This window comes from Pan paniscus, chromosome X (genome assembly GCF_029289425.2).
Source record: "Pan paniscus chromosome X, NHGRI_mPanPan1-v2.0_pri, whole genome shotgun sequence".
Taxonomy (NCBI): Eukaryota; Metazoa; Chordata; class Mammalia; order Primates; family Hominidae; genus Pan; species Pan paniscus.
In genome coordinates, this window is record NC_073272.2 from 66194260 (window position 1) to 66209152 (window position 14893).

Genomic DNA, 14893 nt, shown 5'->3' on the forward strand with positions numbered 1-14893 from the left:
GCATGAAAAATACACAAGTCCTGGCCTCTTACCTCCTGGTAATTCCAGTCACTTCTCCCCCATTCTGTAGTGGTTCCCTCAATAAGCCCTTCTACAGCCTGTGATAGTTATTTCCCAATATATCTTTTCCTATGCACACCCCTAAGCCTTAGTGGTTTCCTCCGTCCTTTCTGCTTTGGTATGAGTGATACCTCCTAAATCGTCCTCCTCTAAGTTCTGCCTAGATGCTTTCTCTCCCTCTTTTCTCTAGGCTACATAGGGTCTAGAGAGACTAAAAAGAAGAGAACGGAAAAGGACTCAAGTTCTGTCTCTATCTTTTGCTCTGAACTGAGCAATTAAGTTGTGAGTGTGTGTGTGTGTGTGTGTGTGTGTGTGTGTGAGAGAGAGAGAGAGAGAGATTGGTTATGGAATCAGCCCTAGTAATGAACATTTTTAAGAAAGTAAATTAGTAAACCAATAGCAGTCTACTCAGAGATCAGAGATCAGTAATCATAGAATATTTTTAAAACAGCTTTATTGAGGAATATTCTACATATTATAAAATTCATTCATAATTTCATGTATACAAGTCAATGATTTTTATTAACTTTATTGAGTGGGGCAGACATCAGCATAACTAAATCTTAGAACATCTTTATCCTTTAAATAAGATCCATCATGCCTATTAACATTTAATTGTTTTTCTCATGCCCATTCCAAGGCAACCATTAATCTACATTCTGTCTTGATTAGCATACTTTTTATGGACATTTTATATAGATGGAATCATACAATATGTGGTCTCTTGTATCTGACTTATTTTACTTGACATGATTTAAGGTTCATCTACAATGTATTATGTGTCAGAAGTTCAATATTTTTTATTACTGAATAGTATTCTATTATATGTATATACCACAACTTTTTATCTATTCATCAGTTGATGGACATTTGGGTTGTTTCCACTTTTCAGATATTATAAATAATGTTTCTATATTTGTATACAAGTATTGTGTGTACATATGTTTTTAATTATATTGAGTATATATCTAGGAGTGATATTACTGGATCATACTCAAGCTTTAGCTTTTAGAGAAACTGCCAGACTGTTTTGAAAAGAGGCTATACCATTTTATAATTCTACCAGCAATATATGAGGCTTCTCATTTCTCCACATCCTTGCCAACATGTATTGTTGTCAAGATTATAGAATATTAAAGATGGAAGGAAACTTGATTTTCCTCTCTCTTAAATTAAATTATAGTAAAGTATAGCATTCAAAATTAAATAGTTTCTCTTTAGGTGGTCTCTTTAACCTGGTAAGATTATCAACACAAATACAGACCTTGAAATGGCAAGGCAGTACTCTTAACAGGTCTAGCTAGAATATGCTTGTATTTTAAGACATTACGATCAAAATGAAAACACACACACACACTGAAATTCCTAAAGATTTTGCAGACCTCAGAAGATGTGCAGTGCACGGTTCCCTTAGGACCATGGAACCCTGTTTGATAAGTATTAGTTTAGAACACAACAGTTTCTAGTAGATCCTTATCTCAGAGGAGAATATAAATGGCATAAACAATTTTAGAAAAAGAAAGAGAGCTTGAACTATAACCCAGATCTCCTGTGTGACAAGTCAGTGAATCCCATCACTACTGATGCCATGTCCAATGATCAGAAACACATTTTCTTGCTGTGCTCACTGAGAAAAGACACATGAGCAAAATGATTCACCAGGTTCTCAGAAAGTAGAGGAATAAACAAGGTTTTTGGATATATTTCTGTTTATTGGCCAATATGAAATGTTTGCAGAGCATCATAAACAAACATAGCCCTGCCAGTACCTACACATGCATATGGCTCAAGAGTTAACAAAATCTCTATAAATAACCCATTTATGAGAAAAAAATAATTAAAATGTACCAATATTCAATGTAAAACACTGAAGACCTAGCTAGTAGGGTGGGGTTGGTAGAGAGGAGTGGGACAGGAGGGATTATGATCTCAATGTGACAGGGCTGTATGTTGTAGAGGGGTATGCTGTAGTGCTGAATCCTTTCCTAACCTGGATCTGAGAATCCTGGAGGAAAAAATTATTTTCCCAGACTCCCTCCTGTCAAAATCCAAGTCAAGGTATATGGAGAGAAAAACAGTAATCCAAAAAAAAAAAAAAATTCATTCTCAGGAAATACCTCCCCTTCCTTACAAACAAAAACTACATTTTTTTTTTTGCTAGTTCATTTAGAGACAACTTAACTGCTGTTTAGGCTCAATGTATGTTGAAAATGTTTTTATCAAGTGTACTTTGTTCTTCCACTGACCAATAACCCCTTTGTAGAAAGACACATAAAAGCACAGTGCTCAAAGAAATATGCCTCAGCATTGAAAAGTAAAACTGTAAAAAGAACTCTCCTGAAGCAAATACTCAACTATGATATTTGCCATGGCCAAACAGAAATTATAAGGACGAACATCCTTCACTTCACCTTTACCCGAAATACTTTAAAATGCAAAGCCAATTGCCACCTCCAATTGCTGAACCTCAAAAAGTTGGAATTAAGGTGATTCTGGGTATGGCTTGGGCTGTCCACATAGCATTCATGCCATGAGCAAGCACACTGAAGAAGTCTTACTCTTTCACTTTATCATATTTTTGTTATTATTATTATTATTACTGTGTTACCATCATTATCTTTCCTCTAGAGCAGCAGTGTCAAATGTGGGCTTGAACCACTGCCAGCCACATGGCAACCTTTGAACACCTGCAGCCTGCTGAAGCCAAATCATCCCCTGTCTGGATATTATTTCTTCTACCAGAAGGTCTAAACATGATCAGTGAAAGCCAGTGAGATAAGAATAACCTGTTGCAGAAAAACAAAAACAAAAACAAAACAAAACAAAAACAGGAAATCTAAAGGCCAAGGCCTAAAACCTTGGTTACCACATATTTGCTAATACCTGTGTGGGGCCAGGCTGCTTGCTTGGTACAGGCTTGTATTTCAATTGCTTCTAATCCTCAGTCCAGTACAATGGGACCTTTTTGCTTTTTCCCAAGTCCTTTTAGTAATCTGATCAATTGGTTGCCCCAGGGGCCCTTAATCAGTGTTTGTAGATGGATGAACCCAAAAGATGTATTTAATAAAATTCTAAAAGCAAAAATCTTGCTGTAGACAGCACTCCTTTGCCAGAGCTAGAACCTGGTGATGAAGTGCACATTCTGCCTAATGTACTTAATAAACCACTTAATAGTTGTGGGACAGGAACTAGCTGTACAAGTTTCAGACAGATTCTTGGAGAATAAAGAATACAACCTCCAAGGAACTTGTTTTTCTCTGAGCATGAGATGTATAGGTGGGAGCTAAAGGCAAAAAGACAATTGAGAAAGAATCAAAGGGGAACGGTGGTGAGAGAGCTGGGATTGAATTGACATTTCAATAGAAAGAGGCATACTCAGATGTCCCTACATGGATTGAGGGCTGTCTTTGAGGGACTGCTGTGGGGTAGTTTGGGGAACTCAGGCCCCAGAAGGAAGATTACTTTGGCTCAGAAATGTTCTGTAAGGTTCCAAAATGGCGAACTTCAGCCCTTCTCCCTGCTGAGGGTGGTGAGAACCTCAAATACAGGGTGAGGCCCCAGGGATCTAGAGGGAAAGTGTTTGCCCTGCCTCATGCTGCAATGCAGCAGTCTGAGACATGAACTTGGGAATTATGGCACAAGGCCTCCCCCAAGATAGATATTAATGTGTGTGTGTGTGTGTTTGTGTGTCTATGTATATGTGTGTGTATGTGTGTGTGTGTTGAGGAGGGAGGCAGTGTGGAGGAGCTAAAAGGGGAGAAGGGTTTGATTTTGTCCCTAAAGTGCTAGGTAGATGTGCCAACACAATTTTGAGAGGCTTACCTGACCAAAAATGCAGACATGAAAACCCTACCCCATTCACTGTCCTCTCTCCTCTTCTCTATAATCAAGTTGAGCTAGGAACATGTCTGGTAGTCCCATGAATGTGGAATCTGGCTCCCCAGACTACAACAGGGAAGCAAGAAATGCTCCAGATCAGTCCTGGTGAAATGGAGAATCAGTCCTCTGGTGGGATGGGATAAGATATGCCCCATCTGTAGGGTATTAGCTCTTGTGGACATCACATTTCAGGCCCCTGCTGCTGTTGTGGTATAGGAACAGAGTCCAGAGAGAACAACTGGGCAAGGCTGCCAGGAGCCCAAGAGACCTAAGGAGAGAGCAAACCAAGTTAGAAACATGTGGGGAAATCTCACTAGCACCCTTCTTTCTCTACCCCTCCAAATATCATAGGTTAAGCCAATGGTTGAGGATGTAATAGCAGAAAGACATTACCTAGATAAGGATATGACAATTCTACCCTATTCTACATTGGTGAAACCATTTATCCTGAAGATAGGTTTAGTTCTAAGCTCCACATACTTTAGAAGAACCTAAAGTGGTATTCTCCAGAGAGGTGGTGTTGTCTTCAAGTCTCTGCAGGGCTATCTTAAAGCAGAGGAAACTGATGAGGTCTGTCTGGCACGAGGAACAGAGCCAGGATGGATAGGCGGGTACTATAAGGAAAGCTCTTTCTTACATTGAGCTCAAACCCACCAGTCACAATTGTGTATACTGTAATATACATTGAGAAGTAGTCAGCCCTCTGCCACCTAAACTATGTGAGCAAGGACTACACAAACTCTTAGTGGGGATATTATAAAATGGACCCAAACCTTGGAAGAAGAACTGGACTAGATAACCTTGAAGGTACCTAAGTTGATTGATTTGACATCAGTTATAACTTTCAAATTTGATATCAGTTATGACTTTCAAATATACATTTGTTCACGTTTTCTTAGGTTGGATGCAGGGAGCAGGGAAGTCATTGGGAGAACTGAAAATGTATTAACTGAAGAAATACGGAAGTGGGCACTGCAAGATATTTGGTTAGTTGAAAACTGGGAATCTACCTACTCTCCTACCTCATGCTACATAAGCTTTGAGAAAGTAACATTGGCTATCAAATGGTTGCAATGGTGGAGTTGGACCAACTCTAAAATGTAGCCCCCAAACCTGGGTTCTTGCCCAGTTCTAGCCCACTAATTTGCCCTGTGACTTTGAGAAACTAACTTTCCCTCTCTGTGTCTCAGTTCCTGCCTCTGTAAAATGTAAAATGAAGTGACATACACACAAGGTTTGTATAGTTATTAGGGAATGAAGGTTGATTTGAAATGTAGGGTTTCCAGATGACAAGGCTTGTATATCTTTTTCTACTGTGCTATGCTGCTTGCACACATAAAGGGAGATACCTGAATATGACCATTAGATAGTGGGGCCCTGAGAGAGCTTACGAAAGACCAGAATGGAGAGACTGGTATCATGACAACCTTGCCAGTTCCCTGACAATTGTAGACCCAGAAGTGTGATATCTGTCTGGCTTAAAAGTTTAGCATCACCACTGTTGCCCCTCCACCCAAAGTGTTCCTAGCTTGCTGCTGTTCCTCCACTCCTAGTGAACAATACTATTCCAAAAGAGAATTCCTTGAGGTTAGTCCTCAATTTCTGTTTTGCTTTTTTTGTTTTTTTCTGATCCACCTTTCCAGCTCACCTCATTAGAGTTAAGGGCTGGGAACTTCAAAGGGCACATTGAGCTCCAGCCTGTCTCCAGTGCTTTCGACTGTGTTTCCCCCCAAGGTCTCAGCTCCAGTATAGGAGGCAGAGCTGGAAAACTTTTGCAGGTCCAGCTCTGTGCATTCGATGGGGCTGTGGACCCAGTGGGAGTGGCTCTCTGAGGCGCAGGAGGCCATGGTAAAGGACTCCTGTGTGGGGAAGCCACTAGTCGAGCTGCAGTCGTCCTCGAGGATAGGGTTAAGTGGCTGGGTCTGAAAGATGCTCTCACTCACTTGGGACTCAGCACTGGTCTCCTTGCTGGGTGGCACGGGGAAGAGAGATTCCTCCTTTGCTGTTTTATCAGCCTCAAACTGCAGCAAACCTCCTGCAACTCGAAGCAGAAAGCCACTGGGTTACCCAAAAGCAGGGGCTCTTCTCAGCTGGGCACTGGGTACTGAGTACAAGACAGGTAAAGGTCTGGGAGCTGATTCTTTCCTTCCTCTCCCTGGGGTCTAGAGCACCTAGCACCAGGCTGAGGTGACACAGTTGAGAAACATACTTACATTCGGGTATCGGATTGAGGCTACCTGGTACTGGATCAGGGAAAATAATCAATTTCTCTAGAGAAAAAGAAACCTTTGTGGGAAACAGGATTTTGATACCATCTCCCTTGCCATAATCTTCATGGCCTGGTCTTATGTCTATGTACATTAAGTTACATGGCAAACTAGACTCTGCAGATGGAATTAAAGTTATGGATTTCAAAATAAGGAGAGAATCCTGGATTACTCTATGGGTCCAATGTAATCCTGTGTCCCTAAAAGCAGAAGAGGAAGGCAGAGGAGACAGAGAGTATCAGAGAGATGTGCCATGAGAAGAACTCAACTCATCATTGCTAGTTTTGAAAATAGAAGGGGGCCATGAGCCAAAGAATGTAAGTGGTCCTAGAGGCTAGGAATGACCTTCAGCTTACAGCCAGCAAGGAAATGGGACCTAAGTCCTTTAACTGCATAGACCTGAATTCTGCCACTTTTGTGCATGATCAAGCAGATTCTCTCCCAGAGACTCCAGAAAGAAACACAGCCCTGCCAATATCTTAATTTTGGCATTGTGAGACTCTAAGCAGAGACAAAATTGAGCCTGCTGAACTTCTGAGCTATGGAAACTGTGTGATAATAAGCTACTAAATGGGTGGCAATTTGTTATGGCCATGATAGAAAAGTAATACCCCCTTTATGCATGGATCTGGTTCAACATCAGATCACAAACTGAGAACCTATGGGATTTGTGTTTGTCCTCTTTGCTTTGGTTGTGATTTTGCTCTTTATTCAAATTCATTGACTATGGTTAACACAACTTCATTAAAAAAATCCAGATTTCTGAATTCTCTTGAAAATGTAGAAGATCTTGCAACATTAAATATTTCCATATGGTTACAAACAGCTGGATCCAAGTAGTGGGATTCCCCTTTAGATAAGGGATGTGCTCTGTAGTTTGCCACAGTTGCACTTTTCTCTCTTGCAACCTTACACTGGATCTAATTCGCACATACATCTCACCCCAGTATGTGTGTAAGTCAGTGTCTCCTGAAAAACAGTTTTCCAAAGTAAGAAAATGTCTAGCCTTCCTACCCCTTATAAAAACAGTGAGGAAACTGCCTGCCCTCATATTCCAAGCAGGTTACCACATTATTATCTTCAGGATAGAAGGAGAGCAGAAAAGGGTTACCCATCTCTCTTCTTCTGAGGCAACTCTCTGATATTTTCTCATTTTCATCTTCTGGACCCTGGAGTCCAAATGCTTCATTGCTCATGTTTCATGTCCATGCACCCAGGGCCTAAGCAACAACTCTTATCTGGGACACTGGCCTCCAAAGTCAGAGACAGGAAGGTCTACCTTGAGTCACAGTGTCCCAGGAGCTAGCAAGAAGTAGACTTTGAGAAAAATCATAAAGGAACAACAGTGTTCCCCGTGTATCCTGCAGCCCATGAAATGCTATATTCATCTCCAATTAAGCCAGGGCACAACCAAACATACCTCTTGGGCTTTTCAAGATCATCTGCTAGGCCCCAGAGCCAAACTGACCCAAGGCAAATTTACATTAGCAGGATCTTCCCACACAAATACTGCAGCTTTGCACACAGTATCCAGTGGGCTGAAAAGGAGACCTGAGCACTCTTTTATCTAGTAAACTTTATCTTCCCCCTTATAAATCAACTTCATTCTCTGATCTGAGTTCCTGTTTCAGTGTCCCTGCCTAACTCTCAGTTCCCTTAATGGCAGTACCAAGTACTGAACCTTGGTACTCTTGGCTGGAGTTCTAACTCTTTACCTGGTCCTGATCAGCCACATTCCCACCTCCCCCATCTTTGTCCTCAGTGAGCTGGCTTTTCTGTCCCACATTCTTGTCTAGTAGCTGAAGTTGTGCTTAATAGAGATCACAATGTTACTGTGACTTTAAATATGATTTTCCATCTGGAATTTTGCATGGCTGTCTGATATGGACTGGGCTAGACCTCTTGGACATCAGTATTATCTGAGGGAGAAAGTCTAGGTTTGCCAACTACTCTGGACATAGGGCTTTCAGTTATCCCCCTTTGTGAAGTTATTATACTGATAGCAGTGGCCTTAGACCTCAACCACTTTTATTACAGTCGTATCTCAGATATAGCCAAGCCTTCCTCAATTCATGGCATGCTCTAGAATTTATACCTACTAGTATAGATATAAAGAATTGGAAAAGAACCCAGAAATCAACAAATCCAATCCTATCTCTTATCTTAAAGATTAGGAAGAAAGAGGTCCGAAGAGGCTAGATGACTTGTCTAAGGTTACATGGTGAATTAGAGGTAGATATAGAACCTAGGTCTCCCGATTCCTTTCCTGAGGGGTTTCCCACCGTGCCACGTTCCTTTAAAAACCCCTGAAACATAATGAACCAGGTCTTCTAAACTCTCAGCGTTGGCTTCAGTAATCTCTTAAGTCCCATACTTTCTATTGCAGCCCCAGATAGTTCCCCAGGCCAACAGAAGACTATTCATGGGGTTTTCAAGCATGGTAGAAAAGGCCCATTGTCTCTCAACCCCAGAACATCCCTCTCTTCTGCCAATAAGAGCCTTGTTCCTGATTCATGTGAAACATGAAACAGCCACCCTTACCACGCTGGCAATGTCTGTTGAAGAACTGCTTGCAGTAGAGGAAGAAGAGCCCCAGGAAGGCCAGGGTAAACACCACTAGCAGGCTGCTCACCAGTGCAACAAGTGTGGCCTCCTGAGGGGGCACTATGGGTGCATCTGCCTCCACTAAGCTCAACTGGAAGGCACCTGTGAGACAAAAAAATGGGGGAGGTCAGTTAACGTGGGCAGTAAACAGTCACCCTGACCCTGGACCTGGACTTCCTCAGGCTGTCACCCTTCTCCCTAGGGCCTTCCCCAATTAGGGTGGCTATGCTGGTTTTACTTCTTTCTAGAGCAGGCAAAATTATAAAGAACAAGGCAAAATAATTTGTATATAGTGCTGGTATGTAGAAATTAGTACAATTAATCGAAGATGCACATATCCTGTGATCTTTCTGTGCCACATCTAATTATATAATCCAGATCAATGGAAACAAGCTAAAAAATTCATCAGTAGAGCACAAGATAAACAAATCATGATATAATCCTAAAATCTTACATTATTATACAGCACTTAAAGGCCTTTATGGATCAATATAAATAATCTAGAGGGGAAAAAGAAAGTTGGAGAAACAGAACATATAGCTTGATATCATTTCTATAAAACATTATACAATACATAACAATAGCATATATTGGTTATGAATATGCACATATATCACAAAAGAACGCAAGTATTAAAACATTAGTGGAGAGTATGGCAGAGGCATAGTGCTCACCAATTATCCACATACTCCCATGTATTTCCCTTATACCCTTGCAGTAAGGCCATCAGAGTACTTCTGGCCAATGAACTGTGAGTTGAAATAACATGTGTCACTTCCAGACTGAGGCAGTTAAGAACCAGTATGTCTCCTCCATCTCTTCCCCTGTGTCATTGACCTGGAAGACATATGGTCTAGAAGGCACAGTCAAATGATGTAGGAAGGCCTTTGCATAGTAAAAAAAATATAAACTTTTATTGTATAAAGTCACTGAGATTTTGCAGTTTGTTTGTTACTTTAGCATAGCCTACCAACAGAATACATACAATTTCAGGATAGTGGTTGTACCTGAGGAGGTAGGGAGGTAATAGGACTCTGAGAGAATCTAGAAGAGAATTCCATTATATCTGTGGAATCTTTATTCTTTTAAAACATCTGAAGCAAATATGCAAAATGCTATGATTTATTAACTTTGGATAGATGCTGGGTGATTGCATTTTAATTTTATGTTTTTCTGCACTTAAAAATATTTCTACATGTTTGAAAACTTTCATGATTTAAAAAATATGTCAATAATTTTAAAATAGGAAGTAAGTAAATAGATGGTAGACAAAAAAGATAGACGATTAGATAAATGGATAGTGGTATAGGCATAGATTGGACCCTAGGTCTTCATTCAGCCTCTTACAAGTCCTCAGCCCTAGGGGCTCCTATATACTTCATATAATAATAATATCTCATAGGTTTACAAATATTATAATTTGTGAAGTTATTCCTAACATCCATTTTCTCATTAGACCTAGATACCCATCACACAAGGTATGAAGAAAAATGATTATCATGACTCACCCTTTTTTCAGAAGTAGGAAATGAGGTTCAATGAGATTGAATGATTTGCATAGAGTTGCAAAGATAATATGTTGTAAAACCAGAATTCTAATCTGATTCCCTTGCCACTCTACTCTACATGAAAAGGTATGAGGGGATATGGGTAGTCTTTACTACCCTATCTTGCTGCCACCCAATGGGATGAGGAGAAAGGGAAGAAGAGAACTGGGTACACACATTGAACCTCCGAGGTGGGGGTCTGCTTCGTGCACGGGATGCACTCTTGGTCCTGCAGGCCTCCAATGCGTGTCTTTCGGTAGAACCTGTGTTCAGAGCAATTAGGAATGGCAGGGTGATCAAACAAGCAATGCACTTGGACCAGTTCTTCCTGGGAAAGCAGCTCCTAAGAATCTTGCCAACCTGAAAGTAAGTGCCCACCCCTCATTCTGAGTTATCTGCCTCTGTGTCTTTTTCTGACTCAGAGACCCAGACACTCTACTTCTTCCCCCATTCATGACACCATGTAGCCAAAAGGAGACCTAATTCCACAAGAGAGGGGTGCACTGCTTTGATACCAAGTACATCATAACTTCTTTTAAGTCTACAGTGAGATTTACCTTGAACTTTGGTCTTCAGCTGAGAGTGATAATGGAAAAGCGGTCAAGTACTCATCTGTGACTGACAATGTGCTAAGCACTTTATAGAGGTATCTTGGGAAGACACCACTTCTCTCTTCTGGGAGCTTAAACTGAATATTATGTTTATAAGAAGAATATTTCGACTAAGTTCTGAGAGGTGAGGATGGGAGAAACCTCCAACAGCTAGAAAAGCCCAGACAAGCTTGGTCTCATAAAGCAAGCTCACCTGGGCAAACAGTCCCCACAGACAGCATTAGAGGTAGCTGTGCAGTTGACCTTCTGAACACGATTGATGACAGCACAGGTGATGCAACTCTGACATCTGTGGTGGCCCCAGCTGCTTTTGTACCTGCGAGGAGGGCAGGCTGTGCAGTAGGCATCTCCACCCTCTCCATAACCACAATCCTGTAGACAGATGGGAGTTGTTAATATTGCTTTATAGGAGCTTGGAGATGGGATCACCTGTGGGACAAGTGGACATGTACAGGGTAGTATTTTGCAACTTGCAACCCCATTACTAAGTCATAAAACCAATTCACTAGCTTCCAGCCAGCACTGAAAGATAAAATAGAATGAAATATAATAATAGTATCAAATATAAGAGTACATAGAATGAAGTAAAGCTAAGTATTTGTATCAGTCAGCATAGGCTATGCTGCAGTATGGCAAAAGTCAAACCCTAAATCTCAGTGTCTTAAAAGAATAAAAGTTTATTTCTCACTCATCACATTTGCCTACCAGGGGGTTCCTGAGGACTCTGCTGTACATCATCCTCAATGGGGTACCTGGGGTTACAGAAGCTTTATTTTTCTGCTTTTATGATTGAAACATTGTGAACTGCGTACAAGCTCTTAAAGTTTTCCCCAAGAAATGACCCATATTGCTTTACTCACATGTCCTTGGCCATACACATCACATGATCATTAATAACTACAACGGGTACAAGAAAATGCAATTCTACAATGTGACAGAATGTGGGGAGCTGAAATATTTGACAAATAGTCATAAGCACTACCCACATAAGTACTGTTTTATAAAAGTTTTACAGATAAAATGCATGAAAGTATATATTGGGTTGTGATAAAAAGTTATTTCTTACTCTAGGTCATGGTAAAAAATGTTTGAATGCCAATGGTATAGATGAGAGGCAAACACTCTAGCTGGCTCTTGTCTCAGCTCTGGTACTAACTTTGGCCATATTCCTTCCCCCTGACCCCCAGTTTCTGGGCATCAGAAGTCCCAACACTGAGGAAATTGAAATAAATGCTCTCTAGAGATTCTTAGATCTGACAGCCTAACTTCAACAGGAACAAGGCTCCTGCCTGATACCAGTCACAGCTCTTTCTCAAAGAAACAATTCTAGTTGTGAAAGCATATTAATTGTATGCTAGTTGTAGCAGAAGCTGGCTGGTTGTTCACTTAACCTACTCTTTATTTCTCCTGGGAACACCATTAGCCAAAATTCCTTAACCCCACTGCAATGAAGTGGGGGCATGTGCATCATTTCTAGCCAATGAAATATGGATACTAATATTGTTTGCCATTCCCAGGCTTGACTCAAAAACATGTCCTGTGTGATACTTAAATTTTCTTCATACATTCATTTTCCAGTGCATGCTGACACCCCTGGAAACCTTGGAATAAATATATTAAGAATGATAGCGGAAGCCAGATAAAATGGAGGAGTAGGCAGCTTCAAGCTCTTATGCCCCCACAGAAACATAGAAAAACAAGCAGGAACTGTCATAATCAATGTTGTCAGAACTCTGGAAAACATTTAAAGGCTTACATCAACCATGTAAATGTTAAATCAAGAAAAAGGTCACTTGAAAATAATAGGAAAGTTTTCTGCTATTTTTACTTGTACTTGTTACATCCCTCACCCCAGAGCAGTGGCAGTCCTAAAGTAGTGGAAGTCTTAAAGTAGCCTCAGCCTGTATTCCTAGTGTGAGACCTCTGTACCTGATTCCAGAGTGAGCTAAGCAAAACTTATTGACAAATTACTGTGTATGTCTGTCCTAACCTATTTGAGGGCTATTTGAAGGACTGATACAAGGTATTTATGTATGTTCCACTCGATTGAGAATGCAGATTGGAAAAGTGATGGGCACTGTTTCAAAATGCTGCAAGGCAAACTAACAAACCACAATACCTAGGGCAATGATTATGGATTAAGACATAAAACAGACTGTCTGAATCTGGGAGCAAAAGCTGGGGGAGGTTCCTTTAGAAATAAGTACATTCAAAAGTATCCACATGGAGGAATTTAGAAAGGTGTGTGCATACAAGACACATGCTCAGAAAATACTAGTGGAGACCTAAAGCTTACATGTCAGGCTGATCCCTAAGCTAAGTGCACATCTGGCTAACTGTTTAAGTAGTTCCCAAGCACAAAGCCAATCTAAAAATGTGAGAGTAATGTGTGACTATTTTTTCTTTTGGTTGTTGTTGTCATTTTTTAACTTTTAGCATTCAATGAAATTGCTGTCCAAACATTAGCTGAACATGAGCTAAATTAACATAGGTTTCAATGGCGATACATGACAAAAAATAGTCTCTACAAAAATAGTTTGGAAAAACACCTAAACAAATGGAGTGCTAGCCTAGGCAACACGGCAAAGCCTTGTTGCCAAAAATACAAAAATTAGTTGGGAATGGTGGCATGCACCTGTGGTCCCAGCTACTCAGGTGGCTGAGATGGGAGGATCGCTAGAGCCCGGGAAGTGGAGGCTGAAGTCAGCAATAACCATGACACTACACTCCAGTTGGGGTGACAGAGCAATACCCAGTCCCAAACAAAATAATAATAATAACAATAATGATAATAATAACAACAACAGATGGACTACTATAGCCTTCAACAACACAAATCTAGAAAACTAACAAACAAAACCAAAACCAAAAGTAAAACAGGAAGAGGGGAAATCTGACTACCAGAGTTACTTCATTACAATACAAAACTGCCCAGTTTTTAACAACAAAAAAATAAATCACACAGTGTAAAAAGAAAGAGGCAAGTGTGTCCCATTCAAAGGAACAAGAAAAAGAAAGAATTGAGACTATTCTTGAGGAAGCCCAGACATTGCACTTAGTAGACAAAGACTAAAAGAACTGTCTTAAATTTGCTCAAAGACACACATGGACAAAGAACTAAAAGAAATCAGGAAACAAATGTATAAACAAAGTGAGAATATTGGTTAAGAAAAATTGTAAAACGGAACCAAACATGAATACTGGAGCTAAAAAGTAAGATAAATGAAATGAAAACTTCACTAGAGAATTTGAGTAGGTAAAAGAAAGAATGAGCAAACCTGAATGTAGGACAATTTAAATTATCAAGTCTGAGGAGAAGAAAGTAAACAGAACATAAGGAACTTGTGGAACATCATGCAGGTGACCAATATATGCATTATGGGATTCACAGAAAAAATAGGGAGATGGGGGACGAGAATGAATATTTCAAGAAATAATGGCTTAAAACTTCTCAAATTTGATGAAAGACATAAATTAACCCATCCAAGATGCTCAAGAAACTCCAAGCAGAGTAAACATAAAGAGACCTATGCTGAGATACACTATCAACAAAATGTTTATAGCTGAAAACAAAGAGAAAATATTGAAAATCAAGAGTGAAATTACTTGTCAAGTAAAGGTATTCTCGATAAGATTCAAAGCATATTTCTCATCACAAAGTGCAGAGACTTAAAGTCAGTGAGATGACATATAAGTGCCTAAACAAATAAACTGTTAACCAAGAACTCTATATACAGAAAAAAGTTCTTCAAAAATAAAGGAATAATTAAAACATCCCTAGACAAACAACAGCTGATTGATATCACTAGACCTGACTACAAGAAGAGAGTCCTTCAGGCTGAAATGAACAGACAATGGAGAGTAACCCAAAGCCATGCAAAGAGTAAATATCTCTGGTAAAGGTGACTGCATGAAAAAATATGAT

The 14893-nt window shown here is 40.1% G+C and overlaps 1 protein-coding gene across 18 annotated transcripts in view; it reads right to left on the reverse strand.

Annotated features, from left to right (window-relative positions):
* Positions 1-497: 497 nt before the first annotated feature.
* The window catches only part of EDA2R (ectodysplasin A2 receptor), a 44498-nt gene continuing 30102 nt past the window's right edge, over positions 498-14893 (reverse strand). For 3 of the 18 annotated variants that reach the window (XM_055106493.2, XM_063601919.1, XM_063601920.1), the window contains exons 3-7: positions 11162-11340; positions 10535-10620; positions 8839-8912; positions 5883-5974; positions 498-4207 (exon numbers count right to left, since the gene is read on the reverse strand). In XM_055106493.2, coding sequence (XP_054962468.1) covers positions 4105-4207; positions 5883-5974; positions 8839-8912; positions 10535-10620; positions 11162-11340 — 534 coding nt within the window. In that variant the 3' untranslated portion in view covers positions 498-4104. Of the gene's footprint in view, positions 4208-5223; positions 5981-8747; positions 8913-10534; positions 10621-11161; positions 11341-14893 lie in introns of those variants that run through there. The other 15 variants (XM_063601918.1, XM_063601917.1, XM_024927388.4 and 12 more) reach the window with 10 other exon arrangements.